General features: G+C 46.4%; 1 protein-coding gene across 1 annotated transcript in view; it reads left to right on the top strand.

Annotated features, from left to right (window-relative positions):
* Positions 1-16,875, top strand: part of alg14 (ALG14 UDP-N-acetylglucosaminyltransferase subunit) — a 25,529-nt gene extending 8,654 nt beyond the window's left edge. The window contains exon 4 of the mRNA XM_063206128.1: positions 15,684-16,875. Coding sequence (XP_063062198.1) covers positions 15,684-15,914 — 231 coding nt within the window. The 3' untranslated portion in view covers positions 15,915-16,875. The remainder of the gene's footprint in view (positions 1-15,683) is intronic.
* The last annotated feature ends 4,017 nt before the right edge of the window (positions 16,876-20,892 follow it).

Here is a 20,892-nt window from a genome sequence, read left to right as displayed (position 1 = left end):
GTGTAATGCTGGGTAGGTGACTGACTATTGTAGATGGATGCTGGGGCTGGGGAGTATGTAATAGAGAACATGGTGTGTATACTGTAGATATACAGTACAATATGTACATATCTGTACCAGAGATTCTTTAAGTATATAGAGATATGCCAACGTAATAGGTTGCTATGGGCACCTAACATGACCAGGTTCTGGTCTGCCTAAAGGGGCGTGTCATAATACTCCTAGCATTGAATAGAACAGTCCTTAGGTCTGCCTAGGTCTGCCTAAAGGGGAATTTCCCCCCCTCCCCCTTGCAATAATAGAACCCGGAAACAATCGGCCAATGGAACCTCTCTCTCTCTACTCTCTCTGACTGTACTGTCTCTTATGTCTGTGGTGGGAGTAGGATGTTGGGTGGGTGGCCGACTACTGTAGATGGCTGGATGCTTGTCTGCTGGGACAGTGAAGTGTATAGTGTACCTATATGATATGCACGTATTACTGTATACTATACATTTACTGTGTATTATCTGTGGTGGGAGTGGGTGGGTTGCTGGGTGGTTGACTGACTACTGTAGATGGATGGATGACTGGCTGGCTGCCAGCAGCTGGAGCTGGGTTTGGGGATTTGTGTGGATGCCTGGGGATGGGGATGGGGATGGGGGTGTGGATTTGCACGGTAGCCCCCATCCTTGGGGTTATGAGATGGGACACTTCTGGGGGCCACGGTTCACAGGAAATGTGGGGGTTACCTTGGGAGGAGGAGGTCAGGAATATGCCGTGAGGAGATGAGGAGGAGAGTTGAGTTTTTTTAAGGAATTATTTTGGCCATAAAAGGGCATGTGTGTGAGATCGCCATCACACAGACATCTCAAGTCACCATAACCCCCCACCACACACACACACACACAGACAAACACACATACTCTCTCTCTCTCTCTCTCTCTCTCTCTCTCTCTCTCTCTCTCTCTCTCTCTCTCTCTCTCTCTCTCTCTCTCTCTCTCTCTCTCTCATACATGCCACCACTAGCACATGTGTCAGCACAATCCTTCCTGCTGACTGTGTCCCTTAAGTTCCTCCATGATGGAAGCAACAGTGTCCGAGGAAGGGAGGAAGAAAAAGAAGAGAGAGACTGGGAGAGATGAGGAGGAGGAGGGAGAGAGGAAGAGAGAGAGAGAGAGAGAGAGAGAGAGAGAGAGAGAGAGAGAGAGAGAGAGAGAGAGAGAGAGAGAGAGAGAGAGAGAGGGGACATGATTCCGTCCATCATTCAGCCAGTCCTTCCCAACTTCGCTTATGCAACTAATTCGGAAATATTTCCCCCGCCCCCACCAATAAAGTCTACTGGGCTGTTGTAACGGTCTGGCTATTGCTAACACATGGAGCGCGGAGAGTGGGAGGAGAGTAGACACACATACACACACACATACACACACACACACATTCACACACACACATTCACGGGCACAAAAGCTGTGTGTGTAGACTCAGACAAGTGTAGATAATGGAATTCAAATACTGCACAGTCTACACAGTGTAGGAGGGTTCATAGTGTAAGAGTGAGGGGACACCACACATTCACCTGTTGTTGTTGTTGTTGTTGTTGTTGTTGTTGTTGTTGTTGTTGTTGTTGTTGTTGTTGTTGTTGTTGTTGTTGTTGTTGTTGTTGTTGTTGTTGTTGTTGTTGTTGATGATGATGATGATGTTGATCTTGATGTTGTTGCCGACTCATTGGTGATGTACAGCTGTTGTTCTAATCTGTCTTACATTGAGTACAGAAGTTTCAGAAACTTGTGTGCATGCTTATGTGTATGTGTGTGTGCGTTTGTGTATGTGTGTGTGCGTGTGCGTGCGTATGCGTGTGCGATGACTGTGTACACCGTAGTGTGAAACGACAAAAGAAACTGATTGGCAGTGTTCACAGGTGCCAGGGGTTCGATTCGATGAGGGCTGAAAGGCACAGTAAGGGGACGGCTGAGGTTTCGTCTGCCTGGAACTCATCCAGAGCTGTGACGCTGATCCAAGAAGTGCTCTGTCTTTCCGACTGCTAGTCCACTCTGTATCTGCCTGTCTGCTCCTCTCTCTCTCCCTCTCTCTCTCTCTCTCCCTCTCCCTCTCTCTCTCTCTCTCTCTCTCTCATCTCTCTTTTTCTCTCTCATCTGTTTTTCTCTTCTGCCTTTTTCAGTCTTTTCAGCTCCTCTGTTTGCGCTGTTTGATCTGTCTCCTCTACACGGCCACTTCTGTTTGTCAGATGCTCCAGATTGCGCTTCCTTGCCAGAAGAAGCTTTGTCATGTTCCTGTCTGAAGAATTCAAACATTTCCAGATCATTCCAGCTTGTTTGTGGAGGATGCTCTGAGCAACTGGAGTAAACCTCCCTCACTCTCTCCCCTGACCCCTGATTCTCTTTACCCCCATGCGGAAAACAAACTTAAGAGTGTTTTAAACCAAAACCCACCACCATATATATAAAAAAACCAATACACACACACATGTGGCACTGTGGCTTTTGGTCATATGATTAACAAAAGCAAATCACAGAGGCCGCTCTTGAGGGATCCACCCCAGTGGCCAGAACCGAGAGCTCCTACTCCCTTTCCCAGCCTGCTCCCACTGCCTCTCTACCTCTCTCTCTCTCTCCCACTGCCTCTCTCCCTCTCTCCCACTGCCTCTCTCCCTCTATCTCACTCCTTCTCTGCCTCTCTCCCACTGGCTCTCTCCCTCTCTCCCACTGCATCTCTGCCTCTCTCCCTCTCTCCCTCTATCTCACTCCTTCTCTCCCTCTCTCCCACTGCCTCTCTCCCTCTATCTCACTGCCTCTCTCCCTCTATCTCACTCCTTCTCTCCCTCTCTCCCACTCCCTTTTGTGGTGCTGGCTGTACCCGAGCACTCTGGGTCCATCTAAAAATCACATCCCGCCTTGAAGAATCGATCTCATCGACGATGACATCTAAGTGTGATGCAACTGGAGTTCTGTGTCTTGTCCTCAATCTCAATATCCCTCCTCGGTTTCTTATGGTAAAATGGCAAATGGACTGCATTTATATGGCGCCTTGATCCTCCTTCGAGCACTCAAAGCGCTTTACATTGTATGCCTCACATTCACTCATTCACACTCACATTCACACACCGGTGGCAGTGGCTGCCACGCAGGGTACCACCCTGCCACCAGGAGCTACCCCAGTTAAGTATCTTGCTCAAGGACAAATCTATGGGGTGAGGCAGAGCGGGGCTCAAACCTGTAACCTTTGGGTTGCCGAACGGCTCCTCTACCACCTGAGACACCACCGCCCCTTTCTCTCTTGCTCTATTCTTGTACCTTGATGCTTGTCGTCCTCGACAATGAAATCTCAATATGATACCTTTTTTTACTCTTTTTTTTTTTCTTGCCAAAATGTAATTTAAGTTACTCTGTCATTGGCAATTGGAATCTTGAATGTGGAAAAGGCACCAAACTAGCCTCTCTGATCTGCGGGACAGCTATGAAACTAAATTGTTTCCTACCCCAGAGGAGGGCCTACTATCGAGGAACGAGGCCAGAGGATAAAACTGGAGGAGGATATTGAAACTATCTCTTTCTCTCTGTAACTCTCTCTCTCTCTCTCTCTCTCTCTCTCTCTCTCTCTCTCTCTCTCTCTCTCTCTCTCTCTCTCTCTCTCTCTCTCTCTGCCTCTCTGCATCTCTACCTCCCTTCATCTGCTCCACATGTCAACGCTTTAGTTTTGCTTTTCCGAGCGTACGCACCGACTTACACCACACCGCCTCTTGTCTTGACTGCCTGCCTGCCTGCCTGCCTGCCTGCCTGCCTGCCTGCCTGCCATTATGTTTCCATTTTAACCTTATTAGGAAACCGCTCAGCCAAGAAGTGGGGATAGGGATGGAGTGGAGATGAGATGAGACTGGAATTTTTTTGGCTGGCTTTGTTTGAGGAAACTTTCTAAACGAAGCTGTCAGATCAGATCATTGTATTTTTTTCCCCCATCTCCTTCTCTCTTCTTCTTTCTCCTTGCAGTCATATGACAACTGAGGCAACACGACAAGACAGGTTGGTATGTGTCGTAGGCTATACCAGCCACAATGGTGGCCTCCATAGTTGTAGGTCTGGTGTGAAAGGCAGTGAGAAGCTGTGAACGCCGGAGCAACCCTGAGACAGTAACCCCTGAGTTATTCCTGACAACCCATTAGCAATGTGCTGCCACATTACGGAGGTGTCAGTAAATGCCATCTTCATAACTTTCACAGCCCTTTGCCTACAGCTAAATTTGTAACGTACTGTAGCACACAGAGTCCACGACACACCGAACAAAGGGGAGTAGATCCACCACCTGAGCTCAGTGCACATACTGTGCATCTGGCGTGTCAACTGTGTGTGTGTGTGTGTGTGTGTCTGTGTCTGTGTCTGTGTCTGTGTCTGTGTCTGTGTCTGTGTCTGTGTCTGTGCGTGTGCGTGCGCGTGTGTGTTCTCAATGTCTTTATCAATATTGTTAATTTAACTGCACATTGGAGTCTAGTCAAACACAGTTTCAATCGTGTCTGCTAACACTACATAGATTTTAGAAAATAAAGTACTTTGACTTGGCTTTGACTTTGAAGAAATGGAAGTTGGTAGTCCCATTATGAGTGATTATGTAATTATGGTGATCACATCATGTCATGCAGTTCACACAACAAAATTCAAACAAAGTTGACCCACCACACACAAGCAACGAGGGTTTGTCTTGTTACTCAAAGTCAGAGAGGTTTTCCTCTCAACACTACTGCATGTTCAAGATCTGTCTGTTAATTATTAATTTCTAGCGGATCTGTTAATTATTTATTATGCCCACTGATTGAATTCTTTTGCTCTTCAGTATGGTTGATTAGATCGCAGGAGATGTTGCTAACCTTGATTAGTGTTAGTGTGGTAAGATATCTGGTTGACTGGTTGCAGGTTCTTTAGCCATTGTGTTGCATGACTAAATTACAGGATTTTTTTTATTGTTGAGGTTGATGTATCTCTCGTTTCACAGGTTCTTTTGCCATTCACTATGGTTTAAGGTCTTGCTGTAGTGACTGTGCTGTAGTGACTGTAGTTTGATTTAATTTGTAATGGCAGGTCTTTTCGCTATAATGGTCACAGGTTCTTTTGCCATTCATTGTGGTTGACTAGATCACAGGCATTTTAATTACCAAATTTGGTTAAGTTTTTATGGACGATTTATTTGTTACAGGTTCTTGCTCTTCAATATGGTTGACTGGATTTTGCTGTAGTAGTGCATGTTTTCTGACAGAACTCTTAGTTTTAATATTCACACTCGCAGGTTCTTGCTATTCAATGTGGTTGATTAGATCTCATTGTAGTGTTTCAGCAGTGTTTGATTAGCTTTCATATGCTTTCATAGGGATCACAGCTTCTTTAGGCATTTAGTGTGGTTGACCAGATTTTGCTGTAGTAGTGGATGTTTTTTTATGGCAGATCTCTTCGTTATAATATTCACATTCACAGGTAGTGCAGCTCTTCATTGCGGTCGACGAGTGTTTGAGCGGTGGCTGATCAGTTTTCTACAACCGGTCCATCTGTTTAAACAGACAGCATAGCGACATCTCTGCAGCTCAGCAGCTCCAAAGCGCAAGGCCCCCAACTCGCGCCTCACGGCTGCGTTTCCAGCTGTCAAAAATAATAATAACAGAGGACTCGTATATACGCAGGCAGCGATGCAAAACAGCTGTACAAACCCACCCATATATCAAGGAGAGAGAGAGAGAGAGAGAGAGAGAGAGAGAGAGAGAGAGAGAGAGAGAGAGAGAGAGAGAGAGAGAGAGAGAGAGAGAGAGAGAGAGAGAGAGAGAGAGAGAGAGAGAGAGAGAGAGAGAGAGAGAGAGAGAGAGAGAGAGAGATCCACCTAAAGGATTTTTTCCTTCTTTTTTGGCATTAGGCTGCAAAAAGAAGAATGTCTGTACCCTTCCTTCCTTATGTGTACAGATGAATTTTCCATCGTCTTGTTAAAATGTTGTTTTTGAAAATGTACAGCGTATCCTTTATGGCTCACAAGATTGGCTCCGACTATGAGTGTCTTCCTGAGATACACTCTGTTGTGTGCACTTTCTGCATGTAATGACATGTGAGGATGTACCTAACACTAAGCCCACCTAATTGATGCAACAGGGACGGTAAAATGATGTGTAATTGTAGTGGTTATATTTTCCATTACGATGTAACGTTTATCTTGGACGTTGTTTTGTGGACGCTATTCCACATTTTCCTTGCGGCGCTCGAAAACTCCAACCATGATGACAACTCCCCATGGAATCATTTCAAAAAGACTTTAATATCAGAAGATCACGGATAGAATGTGTGTGTGGAGGTCAGCCAAAAACACCCTTTAAGGTTTTAAGGCTGTGTGTTTGCTTTTGTTTTTTCCCCCAAAAAACTATCCTCCACGGGACTGCTATCTATCTGTCCTCAGTGCTTAAAAGCAGTCATTTGAGGAGCGATGACATGTGAAAGCCTTGTTAGCTCAGCAGGTCTCTGCTGGTGTTGCTGTGAACACATGCACACACACACACACATGTGCACATGCACACACACAAACCACACACGCAGGCACATACATGCACACACACACACACATACACACACACATGCACACACACATGTGCACATGCACACACACACACACAACACACACACAGGCACATACATGCACACACACACACACACACACACACACATGCACACACACAGACAAACACGCATGCATGTGCCCACGTGTGCACGCACGCACGCACACACACACACACACATACACACATACACATTCCAGAAAGCACCCACCCCCACTCCCTCTGCAGCCAAATTGCAGCAGACAGGCAGACAGATAGATAGACATGGCAAGATTGCAGCTAGGTCCCATCTCCGATTGTCAACATTGTCATGATAATGAAGTATAAATGTGGGCTAGTGTTTCAACAGGCTGTCGTCAGCCCATAACCTACACTACTCACAGACACACACACACACACACAACTCTTATCGTCGTCTCTCCTGGCATTCAGCTGAGACATGTTGGAGTGTTTTATGGAGCCCCAGATAACACCTGCTGTCTAGCCCGGGCGTGGTGGTTGGCTGCTGACTCACGTTGTCTGCTCTCGATTGGGTGATTCACTCAAGAAATGTCATGCCAGCCAATGACACGAGAACACACCTGCCTGGGGGGGTTGATGGTAGGGTGGGGGGTGATGTGCTGTATGGCTGATGACCTCATAGGTGTTTGATGTCTCACCTGTTGCCACTGCTCTTTGATGACGGTGTCTTGTGGAATTCCCTCTCTGACTCAGCGGGGCACTCTTCCTGTGTCACTCTTATGCACTCATTTTGATTTTCCACATAGGAGCGGTCTTTGCCCTATTGATTATGGAATATCTGTGTCTATTGGAGGGGGAAGTTAACTAAGACTGAGACTATGGCCTAAAAACAATGTTGAAACAGCCTGAACAATGCCACAGTAATCTATTGTTTCTATTGACTATAGACTCTCATTCCACTTTTATCTCGCTATCTATCACAGTGCACCCCATTTTGTCTCCCGCTCCTCCTCGTTTTTTTCCTCTCCTCCAATCCTCCCATCTGTCTGTCTGTCCCTGTCTGTCTGACTGTTTGTCTGTCTCTCTCTGCACCCTGTCTATGAACCATATGTTGTGCCCCCCCCATCCCCTCCAGATTGCCTCACGGTGCAAAATTTCAAATCTGCGAGACCCGGGGTCATCTGCGAAGGTGTGTGACGCGCGGGCAGCAGTAATTTTCGACTGTCGACATTGTGCAATTCTCTAGGTGGGTGCGAGCAGAGGTGCATCTTGCCACCAGGCAAGGCAGGCAGCCGCTTGGGCCCCCCAAGCCCATAGATAGTGAATAACAGCCCACACTTTACCACAGTAGTGGGGATTTTGGTTCAAATGTTCATGCTTTTGCATTTTTGCTTGGGGCCCCATCTGATCCTAGAATCGCCTCTGGGTGCGAGGAACGGCAGCAGGAACTTGGCGATACTCTGAGAGTCTTTTTTTCCCCCCCTTTACTCCTGGACTGGCCTCTTCGTCCTCGGGGCTATGCTCTGTGTCACGCTACATTTTCGTTTCAGTGTGTGTAATGTGCATGTGCGTGTGTGTGTGTGTGTGCGCGCATGTGTAAGCGCACGTACGTTAGCTTTCTGAGACTAGCCAGCTGTGTGCTGTGTATCAGCTGCTAGATAAGTCATACCTGCCGACCATTACGCATTTTGTGTAGCAGATACGGATTTTGACATCAAACTACGGCGCTGTCACTTCAAAATACGCGAAAAACCAATAGCAAAGTGGGCCCTTATAAATTGCTCTGTAGACTTGCAACCAGACAGAGCCGTAGACATGGCTCTGCTTGCAATTGTCTCGCGCTGGCCTTTCCATTGGCCAGCAACGTGTGGGGGGAATATTGACCAATCAGAGCGCTAGAACTAGTTTGGATGTCTTCATTTGTTATGCTGCGCTCCTCCCGAGTCGAGGCATCAGCTGCCGCCAGAAAGTTTGCTTCGAAATCTAATCACACAAGCAGAGAGACTGGTTAATGTACTCCTATAATCTCTGAAACAAGTGTCCTCCTCCTGTCGTCATGTATTATCCATCTTGGTACTGTCGCTGTAGTTTTACAAGTGAGCACCGTCAAAATCACCGTTTCAAAGGTAAATGGACTTTGAGAAAGGTAGCCTGTATGGGAATAGTGAATTGCGTCCAGTTGCTAAATCCCTAAACTTATGAAAATAAATTAAGGCCGAGGTCTGTCGTAATGATCCACCCAATGTTTCGCCGTATTTGACGGCAATATGTTGTTGCTTGTTTTGATATTGGACCGACACGAGATTACTTCCGAATGAGAACATGTGTCGATGACCGCGCTATAAATTAGCAGATTAGCAGCAAACTAAATTCGGTTTCCCTTTGCGCCGGATCATTTTAACTCGGGAAAATAAAGCGATAGTTCTAACGGTTGTGCTCGGAGTAGGTCTACATCCATAACCTACCATGACACCGTATAGGGATACTGTTCCCCCCCGAGTCATGGCCCATTCTGTGAACAGGTGTAACAGGTCGTGCGTCATACCAAATATGCACCACTCCACGACTACTATCCGTAATCACGTATGGCAATCTATTAATAAAATCAATTCTCCTATCATCATATATGTGCCGAACAGTGAACAATAGCCAACTCATGACGGCAGCTGAGGGTAGATAGGCCTACTATTATGCAGAGAAGTGAAAAAAAGAAGCGATGCCCCTCAAAAGTTACCGTGGAAGTTCCAAAAGCATTGGCCATTAGCCCCCGTCCCTCAGTAGAGCCACTACATGACGCATTTTGTACTGAATGAATGCTGAAAACTTTGTGTGATTTTGATGTTAGCCCCCAACGTAATAATATTAACCTGATATTATCCTAGCTTAGATAACACTTGTCTTTATCTTTTTCTCTACTGCTGATGCTTCTTCACAGTAGGTGACAACATCACCATTTATTAATATTGGGGGAGATGATGTAAGAATCATTACAATTCAACTTTTTGTTCATAAAAATCACTGAAATGCCTCGGTATTTTATAATCAAATTATACATTTTCCTACATGTACCTTCTACAGCCAAAAAAAAATAATCAGCAAATGCTTCAATTTCATACTCAATTCCAGCTCCAACACCCCCCAAGTGACCAAATGCTCTGTTTGGCTGGTACATAGGATAACTTAATAGCCACTTAGGCCTACTAGCCAGACTGGTGGTATGTTTGACTAGTAAGATTAACAGCCATATTGGCTGATGATCAGTAAAGTTAATTTAGAGGCCTCCAGCACACTATATCATAGCATTGTATTGGTGTTATGGTGTGAAACAAACAAAACAAAAATCTTTCATGAAAGTTTAATAAATTATGGTAGTTCAAAGTACTGTGAAGAGCAAGATAAACTATTTGCCAGATACACGGGATGTTAGGCTAAAATGCATTAAAATGCAGGAAATTGCATCTAAGAAAAGCATTTTTTTCTGGGGGAGGACCCCCCTGCCTGAATGAAGTGTCTCATATCTTCCCTGTTGACATTTGGCAACCCTAGGTGTAGGGCAGACTATGCAAAACAAAGTAGCCTCTCAGATGGGCCCGCCGGCGACCCCGTTGCTTTGCCATGCCAAGTTGTTGCGCCATGAATTGCCGCGCCGCGATAAGTTGCTACTCAATTTTTTTTTTAAAGGTTGGCAGGTATGTAAGTTTCAGATAGAAGTGCAGGGCTGCCGTTCGTAATTGCTCGTGAAGAGAAGACTTCCTGGAAGGATTGTAGAAGTTGAGTGTTGAGTTATGATAAATGAATTCATTTGATCATAACTTAAGGCTTTTTTGTTGGTAATTGGGTGTAAAGTTTTGTCATTGTCCAGCATTCATATTGAAATACGGATTTAAGTGGATTTCCTTTGGGATTGACTACACTCTAAACTGCTAAACTACACTCTAAATTACACGCTTACTACACTCTGAACACAGTCCCACAATTTACACTGTTCTCACGGTACACAGAGTATGAGCCACACACCATAGATACAGTATATAGTTGCTATGCATTTTTGCTAGTTATCCTATTCACAGCATACAGTAGGGATGATTGCAACAACAAGTTCCACACAGCATAGTCGGTGTGAAAACCGCTTCATTAGTGACTCTATTCTTAGGGTACAATATGGGATGTGTCAGTGTGTGTTTATGGCACTGTGTGTACTGTTAACAAATCTGACGAGAGAGAGAGAGAGTGACAGAGAACGACAGAGAGAGAGAGAATGAGAGATAGTGAGTGAGTGTAGGTATGGCAAGTATTGTGTTGTGCATGTTTGTGGCACTGGGTATTGCAAACTGGTCTGACGAGAGGGAGAGGGTTAAGCGATAGAGCAAGTGTACGCTAAAGTGAGTGAGTGAGTGAGTGAGTGAGTGTATTCCAAATGGCTCTAATTAGCAGAGAGTGAAAGTGGGACTGAGTGAATGCGTTACACACACACACACACACACACACACACACACACACACACACACACACACTGGCATGGCATAGAATGGCCCAGAGGGGTGTGTGTGTGTGTGTGTGTGTGTTGCCCCTGCCCCCCTGGATGCTGCCAGCCAAAGCATGTGTGGAATGTTCTGGGCCCAGGTTTATGAATGTGACCATCACACTATGGAGCAGCAGGCCTCACAGCAAACCCTCTCCGCAGGATAATGCTCTCTTTTCTTTTCCCTCTTTCTTTCTTTCTTTCTTTCTTTCTTTCTTTCTTTCTTTGTTGGTTTCGGAGTTCCTTATCCATCCTAGCTTTTCCCGTACATGCTTGTGTCATGCCTGTGTCATGCCTGTGTTTTCACACTACCGAGCATCAGGCTTCTTCACAGCAAATGCAAATGTGCATGTGCTGCGGGATCTTTCCCTCATTTTCTTTCTTGCCTTTTTAGCCGTTATTTTTTTCTCCACTCTGACATGTCTTTACAGACTGGTCTACTTCCTGGCTGTTCTTCGCCTCCTGTTTCTCCTTTAGCTTGTTTGTTTGTCCGTCCTTCTGCTCTATTTCTTTTACTTTTTCCAATAGCCCCACAGACTGACTCACGCTGTCTCTGTCTCTATCTCTCTCTCTTTCATCCTCTCCTTTCTTTTGACATCATCCACTCCTTTTTTGGCTTTTGTCTGCAATCTCCTTCTCTTCAACTCTTCACTTTTTTTCTTTCCCCTCCATCTCTTTCTCTTTCCCCTTCTCTCTCTCGTTCTCTCTCTCGCTCTCTCTCTCTCTCTCTCTCTCTCTCTCTCTCTCTCTCTCTCTCGCTCTCTCTCTCTCTCTCTCTCTCTCTCTCTCTCTCTGAGAGCTCCAGGCCACCCCTCTAACCCCTAAGCCGTCCTCCAGCCAGCCAACAGCATTAGCAGCAAGAGACGCATTTTTTCCGAGAAGACGTCATGTGAAAGTGTTGGGGGGATGAGCGCACCACTAGCAGCAGCAGTGACACTAGCGGCAGCAGCAGCAGCCCAGTCAAAGGTCGCCCTCTCCTCCACCACCCCGTCCACGGCTAACGTCGCTACATCATTAGGCCCCAGGTAGGCAAGGCAAGGAGGCCTCTGCTGGGCCATGCCCCCCCTCCCCCGCCCCCCACTTATACCTCAGAGGACCAGAACTTGACCGAGACGTTCACAAAAACACATGTTAGTTTTGAGGTGAAGTGTTTGCACACTTAGATCCTCATTAGAGCGATAATGATCAAGTTTGGTCAACCATGGCTTGCCTTCCTCGTGGCAGTCATCTGTACACGTCAACAATGACATCTACGTTTCCAGACATTTTGGCTGGGCAACTTTTAATCACAAGTGCAGTGTCCACAATAACTTTTTCCACAATAAAAAGTTACAGTGCAAATCCAGTGATCTTACTGTACTATTACAGTAACTACTGCTACTTTATACTGGGAGGCCGTTGCTGTCTGAGACGCCCAACCAACCACCTAGAACTCCAAGCGGGCCCCAGGCCCATTTCTCAAAATGTTAATGATGACCGAAGAAGAAATGCGGTTCTGTCAGCAGGCTGGCAGGTTTGGTCATCCCCTAAAGCTATCTTGTTACACCCTCTTCACAGCTGCCTGCTTTACGAGCACAGCACCGTGGTCTAAAAAGCCAGCGTTTTTACTGCAATCACACACTGTGTCTGTGTGTGTGTGTGTGTGTGTGTGTGTGTGCGTGTGTGTGTGTGTGTGTGTGTGTGTGTGTGCGTGTGTGTGTGTGTGCGTGCGTGCGTGTGTTCGCTTGTGTTTGTTTGCACGTGGGTGTCCGACGACCCCCTTCTATTGCTGCCGGTGATTTATAATCTGTTGACCGTTCACATCGTCCACTGGCCCATTTTGCACCGACATGTTTACAGATGGACGCTGGCTGGCTGCTAAGGCTGAGGCCGTGGTGGCTACGACTATGTTGGCCATAGGGGAGGCCAGACTGCAAACGTTCCCCCCTCCCTTGGTTACTGATAGCTGGCCAGCCAGGAGACCTCGCTCCCCCCCCCCAATCCCCGCCACCTCTCTGGAGCCCCCACACATCACCTCAGCGGCGGATGTTGATGACCTCATTCTAACTCCTCTGTTTTTACGGCTTCTGGACACAGAAGCACATACCGGCGTCACATACCCGTAGCGTAGCGCTGCTGGAGTGATGGACTCACTGGATTAATGTCAAGTCTGAAGTCTTTTGGGCCTAGAATGACTATATTTGGCCAGAAAAGCTGTGCACAAAATGTAGTATAGAATTGAAGTGATATGCCCTTGTGTTTCATGCCCTTGTGTTCTATGACTTCACTTCACAGTAACGCTGTGTACAAAATTCAGAATAGCATTGAACTGAGGAGATATTGCCCTTGTATTCCCGTATGGTTTCAGTTTCATGTTTTAATTTCAGCCATGCAGAGGTAGAAAATGGGATACTGAAATTCAATAGAAAATTCACATCGTGCCCTGCGGGTTAGCTGCTTTGTGTTTTGAAACGGCTGTTTGTAAGACCATTTGTCGGTTAGTGTTACACAGCCGCCCGTATTTTTGGCAGTTGGCGCTTCTCAGGGCCAGGCTAAGTAGAATGTTGTTGCTCCAGTGTTTGTGTAGAGATGTCCTGATAAAAAACTTCAGGAGAGAGACATAAGTGTTGGGAGCTAGTTGTTTGGCTTTCCAACTATGGAATCCAGACCACCTCCATGGTTCTAAAGCAGAGTTTCAGCATTTCATATTGATTCAAACCACCCCTTACCCACGGTACACTGCTTTCTAATTCATGGCGCAACCCACAGCATTTCTTCTCCTCACTCTGTTTGAGACGAAGCAAAGTGTGTCGTAACCGTAACGCACAAAGGGCGGCTTCCCAGAAGTCTTGCTGGCCTCAGGGTCTGTATCATCAGGGAACCGACCAACCAACCAATCAACCTGGCAACTGGACCTTCATCCCAATGTAATGAGTTTATCATCCCGGGCCTTCCTCCTGCAACAAAGCGGCTTCTGTTGTCTCTGTTCCTCCCAACCAGCCCCAGCCCCACCAGTCTCTCCTCCCAGCCGCCCGTGCCCCCTCCAGGCTCCACCAGTGCTGGGAGGGAGCTGAGAGGCTGGAGCAGGGTGGCTGTGAGCTGGGCCCAAGGCCCGACCAAGAAGGTCTGGCAGCTTCAGTGATGGCTTCTCCAGATTCGGAGCCTGGCTGCTCCGTGTGTCTCCCTCTTTCTCTTTTTCTCTCTATCTCGATCTGTCTCTCTTGCACACACACTTTCTATTGCTCTCCCAGTCCAACTCTCTGTCTCTGTCTCTCTCTTGCACTCTCATTCCCTCTCTGTCTCTTTCAATCCCCCTCTCTCTTTCAATCCCCCTTTTCTCTTTCTTTGCTGCCTTCTCTCTCTGTAAAAGCACCACAGCTTCTTGTCCTTCCCAGTGCTAGACAACAAAGCTGTGTGTGAGCAAATGTGTGCAAATTAATTCACGTTTTTGTGTATATTTGTGTCTGTGTGTTACATCATCTATCAGTCAGACAACCCCACTGCACGCACACACACGCACACACACACACACACACATACATGCCTGCGTGCGCGCATGCGCGTGTGCACACACACACACATGTACATACCGTAGTTACACCGGAGTGTGTTTGTTTGTCTGATGACTTTGGCAGCCAAGAGTGTTGGTTGTCATGGTTGTGTGTTTCGATGTATCCAGGAGTGCAAATAGAGGCCCTGTTTTGTCTGCTGACGGGGCGCAGTGGAGACCTGCTCTCTCCGAATCTGCCCTGCCCTCAACATGCACTGACCTGTGGATGTCTATGTGCACTGTAGTGGCAAGCATTGTGTTAACTGTTTAACCTATTTGTCTCTGTTTAACTGTTTACTATGTGCACGTGTGTGTGCATGCACAATCATGCGTATGCATTAGTGGCAAAGACTTAAAGACTGTTTAACTATGTAATGGTTTTGTGTGTGTTCGTGTCTTCCCTTGTGGTATGGGCTGTTTAACGTGAGTCTGTTTATTCTTCATCTGAACAGCTCATATCTTAGTGTGCATGTGTGAGGAGTGCTTGCCTAATGTTTAATATTTCTGCTCTATCCTTGCGAAATGTGTGTCACCCCATACTTCTGGAAATGTGTGTGTGTGTGCGCATATTTCTGTGGTTTGGACTGAATCTTGTAAAATATGTAGTGCAATGGTCCTAGCTCATGTTTCTATACACAAATTTCATTGGTTAGGAAAATAAAGACTTGGGAAGAATTTAACAATTGTAAAAGCATCAAGAGACATGTTGGTCGCACTTAAGGGGGGAGTGAATCTCCTCTAAACTGTGTTAGTACAGTTATGGCCCATGTAGAGTGGCTTAGGAAATTCAGAAGTGCCTTTCCCTTTTCAATTCTACAAACCATTTAAACAGGATTGTGTGAAAATTTTAAGTTTTTAAAAAGTCGTGAGCGATTTTTGCTCTCTTTGTTCTGGCAAGATGCATTGGAAATAAAAATGACTAAATGAAATTGCAGGTTGGGAAACCGTCTAGCTAGCCCAATAAATATGTAACTGTGAAATGATGTGCACTGTGCAGGACTTATCTAGGTTCCCCAAGGTTTAAAAACTGCATAAACAAAAGGCAAAGAATAAATCCCCTTCCCAATTTCTGTTTGTCTGTCATGTCATTACAGGTGCTGTGCAATGGGCCGGGCACGTGCGTCCCTCTGTGTGCCGCCGGACTCCTGCTAGGCATTCTGGGATTGAAGCGGGTGGTGCTGGTCTACGTGGAGAGCATCTGCCGCGTGGAGACCCTCTCGCTCTCCGGAAAGATCCTCTACCACCTGGCCGACTACTTCTTTGTTCAGTGGTCCAGCCTGAAGACCAAGTACCCCAAAGCCATCTACATGGGCAGAGTAGTATAATGATCCAACGGACCCTGAATGCTCTTCTATACGAACTGGACCATACGGAAGACTTATTTTTTTTTAAATACAGGAAGTATGAGGGGGGAGAGAGATCGGGAAGGCTCGGAAGACTTATTTTTTTTAACTTAAACCATGTCTTAACAATATATTGGTACCTCTAGCTGTTCTAATATGATGGGATCCAATTGTGTGTTTTCTGTTGGAATGTCTGTTTCATGCATCCTTCAACACGACGCCTAAGTCATGGTCAGGTGCAACTGTTTGTGCGAAACTTAGAGGATGTTGCATCAGATTGTAGTTATTCGCAAAATGCTGTCTTCTCAACAGAAGTCCGTGTCCAACTTTGTACAAAGACTGCGAAGCTCATTCCTTCATGTTGTTGCGGGGCGTTGGTGAAACTGCCATCGGGATGCCTCGTCAAGGGAAGCCTTGTTTGTTACCTATTCATCGACAAGGTGTTCAGATCCGTGTCGACAGCCTCTCTCTCTCTCTCTCTCTCTCTCTCTCTCTCTCTCTCTCTCTCTCTCTCTCTCTCTCTCTCTCTCTCTCTCTCTCTCGTTGTCAAGTGCTACAGGTGGACGCACGGACGGTGAGCCGAAGCGATGACAGACGGCCGCCTCTCCTCTCTGGTTGCCGTGACAGCTCCCTACTGTTCTTCAGCGCAGAATAAAAGGCAGAACTCCGCAGGACGGCTGTAGCTAACGCATATGGCATCTGCAGAGAGGAGAGGGAGAGGGAGAGACCTCCATGTCAGGAAACATCCCCTAACGTTAGAGGCTGTCAAGCGCCCGTATTGTTCTATAATGATGGGTTTTACTCATGTGAGTAGGCCGAACTGTTACGTTTAGGAAAGGAATCTTTTTCACAAGGTGTATTTCTGTCAGCATTGTGTAGGCCTAGTTTTTGGTTGAACAATTTTGGTTGAAAATAAAAAATCCCCTTTACATACTCTACAATGGCATGCACAGATTTGCAGTGTGTTTACTTCACAATGAACAATGCTTTCACTTATTTCAAGTGTTCCTTGAAATGCTTCATTTATGTGAAGGCATACAGTATGTATGGGTTATCACTGTGGTGAGTGGGGCATGATACCATTTCCTCTTCTGGCTGGACATGAAAGTGTTCATGCGTTTGCATTTGCAAACAAACGGTAGCTGATTTCCCTGAGAACCATCAACTCACGGCTGCCCTTCTAGCAGATTGAATCAACTGAACTCAGTTCAGTTTCGGTGCACTTCGGATCTGCAGACTTTGTTCCCAGGGCCAACAGTGTTGGAGAGCCTATATTAGGTACTCAGCGAGGCCAGCTTTCCAAGCTACAATGATAAACTTCGGCTTTTTTCGCACACCTCAGCTGGCAGGTGCGTCGGAGATGGCACCATGGGTCACTCAGCAATAGTTTAAAGAAACTCCCGCACACTGACCATTTCGCTGTTCTTTCTTTAATAAACAACGTTTCGGTACTAGACCTTCATCAGGCAATCTGTTCATTGATTGTCTGATGATTGCCTGATGAAGGTCTAGTACCGAAACGTTGTTTATTAAAGAAAGAACAGTGAAATGGTCAGTGTGCGGGAGTTTCTTTAAACTATTGCCAAGTTACAATGATGTCATACTTATGATGTCAATACAAGAGGTTGAACTGAAACCTACTGCGATATGCCACTCGATAAAGTTAGTTCCAAAGAAGTACCTGCTTACCTAACAATAAAGAACCAATAAAAATTCCCCAAAGATAATTGAAAGGAATTTTAATCTCTATCTATCAGTAACATATCTGACCAATAGAAACTTGTGACGAAGTCAGCAGGGCAACTTTTAGGCAGTATCGTGTTACAACTTCCTTCCTAGAAAAAAAGAACAATACCCCTTTCAGTTGCATTACACAAAGGTCAACTCTGGTGATAACTACCGTACCTGATTGATATTTTGCCAAGACATTCCATTAGAGTTATCAAGCCATCTGGAAAACACCTGAGGTAGAGGGAGTTGTGCTCAAATAGGGAATGTATTGCAGAGGAGAAGCCAAAGCGAAGTTACAATGATTTATACTCTAATTTTAAAGTCTCAAAAAGCAACATTTATTACATTAGAAGTGTATATAAATTCTTTGTCAAACCCCACAAAGCGTCTGCCTGTACAGGACATGTAGGCTACTATCCTACAATTGCAGCTGAACGTTTGCTGCTGTCAACTAAAAGCAAAAGTCACCCTTGTGACTAAAAGCAGTTGACTGCAAGGCCACGCTCTGTAAGCACGTTGAAGGTTATGCCCTCTGGAGGTCCCATTTTGATATCTTCTCAGGACGCGGCTCTAAAAAAAGGCAGAAAGATTTTTCCATTGTTTTGGATTTCCCGTCCCCTTCGCCTGCGATGGTCCTCTTCAAGCAACGTTTACCCTAAGAGGAAGTGAGCTGAATAATTGAGATGTTTTGTTTTACAACCGCAATAAGAGGTTAAGAGGGGTTTTTCTTTTGGGGGAGGGAGGGAAGTGGAGAAGGAGGGGGGTGGGAGCAGGAAAACTGTGGATTTGTAGAAACAAGGGTTATTTTTGGGCCTTATCTTTGTAAAACAGTGGAGGCCACACATGCAGCTGCAGCTGTTGGCAATGGTAGAGAGAGACAGAGAGAGCAAAAAGAGAATGCGACACTGATGACAAGTGTGAGGTTGGGCCATAATTTCATGATGACTGGCAGGGCATGCGTATCCTTTCTCAACCCCCCTCGTCCCTCTTCTTTCCTCCTCTCTCTCTCTCTCTCTCTCTCTCTCCCTCTCTTTCTCTCTCTCTCTCTCTCTCCCTCAGCTTTTAGATGTGGTTGAAATTTTACCTCAGCAACTCCTTGCAGTTACAATTAACATTCCTGCTCGCAGGTTACTCAGTGACTTCGGTGTTGAATTTCACCCAAGTGTTTTCACTGCAAAATGGCACTGAATGCCACATACAGTATAAATGCTGACATTTTGAATGCAGTCATGCTGCTGCCTCTGTGGTTGTTACATCAGAGGCTGAGTGACACAAAATGGGAGTTTTTCTTGGGAGGGAGGTAATCTCAATAATGAGTAAGAAAAACAAGACACATTGCCTCGACTTGATACTACCACATCTGAGCTCTTTCGCTAGAACAATTCATCACCTCAGGGACCACCAGACCGAAGTGCATTTGTGTGTGTCTGTGTGTGTGTCTACATCTTTGTCCCCGGCCGCTATCTGGGGCCTGCCACTGGCGGGTGGCTGGGTGTTGATGTTGGCAGCGTTGTCAGTACTCACTCCGCAAGCGGCCGACCCGGTGCACAGTGAACGACCAACAGGGCAGAGCAGAGCAGAGCAGAGCGCCACCCACCCGCCGAAGAGGAGAGGCAGGCGAAGCAGGCAGGCCCCCACCATGACTCCACTCCAGCACACAGGGGAAAGAGGATCTCACTGGAGGACAGAGAGAGAGAAAGAGAGAGAGAAAGTGAAAGAGAGACTGTGTGTGTATGTGTGTGTGTGAGAGAGAGAAAGAGAAAGAGAGCACAAGATGGACAGAATGTGTGTGTGTGAGAGAGAGAGAGAGAGAAAGAGAGAGAGTGGGTGTGTGTGACAGAGAGAGAGTGTGTAAGATGGACAGACAGGCAGAATGTGTGTATGTGTGAGAGAGAGACAGCGACAGAGTGTGTGTGGTGTGTATCTGTGTGCAAGGTGGAAGTGCGAGTGTGCTTGCGATGCATTTGTGTGTGTGTGTGTGAGAGAGAGAGAGAGAGGAATGAAAGGTGGATAGGGTTGATGAAGCAGGCAGAAGGATGTTTTTATGCCTCTGAAGACCCTCCTCCCCTCCTCCCACCTGAGGGTTACGCTGTGTGATTGACACTCACAACCAGCCAATCACTCGCCCTCATCCCTGACTTCATCAAGCCTCCCTGTCCTGTCTCTCTGCCTGCTCTTCCACTTAGGAGATTCGCACATCACATCATGTGGATCACGTGGATCTGTGTCAGCACTTCACAGCGTAGCGTAGCGTATAGCCAGTGTCCAGAGGTGCTGGAACAGCACTCTTGAGGTGGTCTTAATTACATCATCGCTTACCCCAGTGGGCAAACCAGGCAGGGTTGGACTGAATAGCACTGCAGGGTATAGTCGTTACCAGGGAAGCTGACATGGGGGTACAAGGGGGTCAGTTGTCCCAGGCCCAGGGAGAAGGGGGCCCAGAACTGGGTCCTCATTACATTGCATGTATTGGGTGAGGGGGCCCTTTCTGATGACTTTGTCCTGGGCCCAGCCAAAGCTGTCAGAGGTCCTGGTCGTTACACAGATATCCCTGTAGCTGCCCACTCCAGACTTGTGCAGAGGGAATAGGCGTTGCACGTAGCTCGCTCGTCCCCACAACTCTTCTTTTCACAGCGCTTATCTTGTAAAAATGGAAGCTCCTGTTACGGTGACCTTAATCGTTTTCAGACATGTCAGACTCCTGGGTGTGTCTTCTTTGTCCTGTCATGCTGATTCCCTGCTCTGCGTTTTGTGAAGGAAAAGTGCTGTAGATTGGCAGCACTCAGCAGGTTCTTGGGGTCAACAGGGGTTGAGGTCACTGTAATAACGGCCTTTCAAACAGGAAAAGGTTACCGGCATGTCAAAGGAGCTGTCAAAGGAGCCCCTTGCTAAGTTTTAAAACCTGTTAGCCGCCTGGTCAAGTGCCCTCATGTGTAAGGATTACTGTATTAGCCATCAATCCTATCAATCCTGTATGGTATATTACAGGCACCCCATTGAACAAGTACTTCTTGAGCTCTTTGGCACCTGTCATAATCCAACTTTATGTTAATACACATCAATGATCATATATAATACCTATGATGGTAAAGATGTAAGAGAAAAGTTTTTTATGATAAAGCTCTTGGGCTCAGGCTCTCATCCTTTCTCCACAAACCCAGGGTTTCACAGCTGTCTGGCCCCTATCATAATGATAAAATCTCACGTGAACACACATCTAGAATCAGAG

This window comes from Engraulis encrasicolus, chromosome 9 (assembly GCF_034702125.1).
Source record: "Engraulis encrasicolus isolate BLACKSEA-1 chromosome 9, IST_EnEncr_1.0, whole genome shotgun sequence".
Classification (NCBI taxonomy): domain Eukaryota; kingdom Metazoa; phylum Chordata; class Actinopteri; order Clupeiformes; family Engraulidae; genus Engraulis; species Engraulis encrasicolus.
The sequence above is the reverse complement of the archived record's forward strand: the minus strand, read 5'-3'. Positions and strand labels throughout refer to the sequence as shown.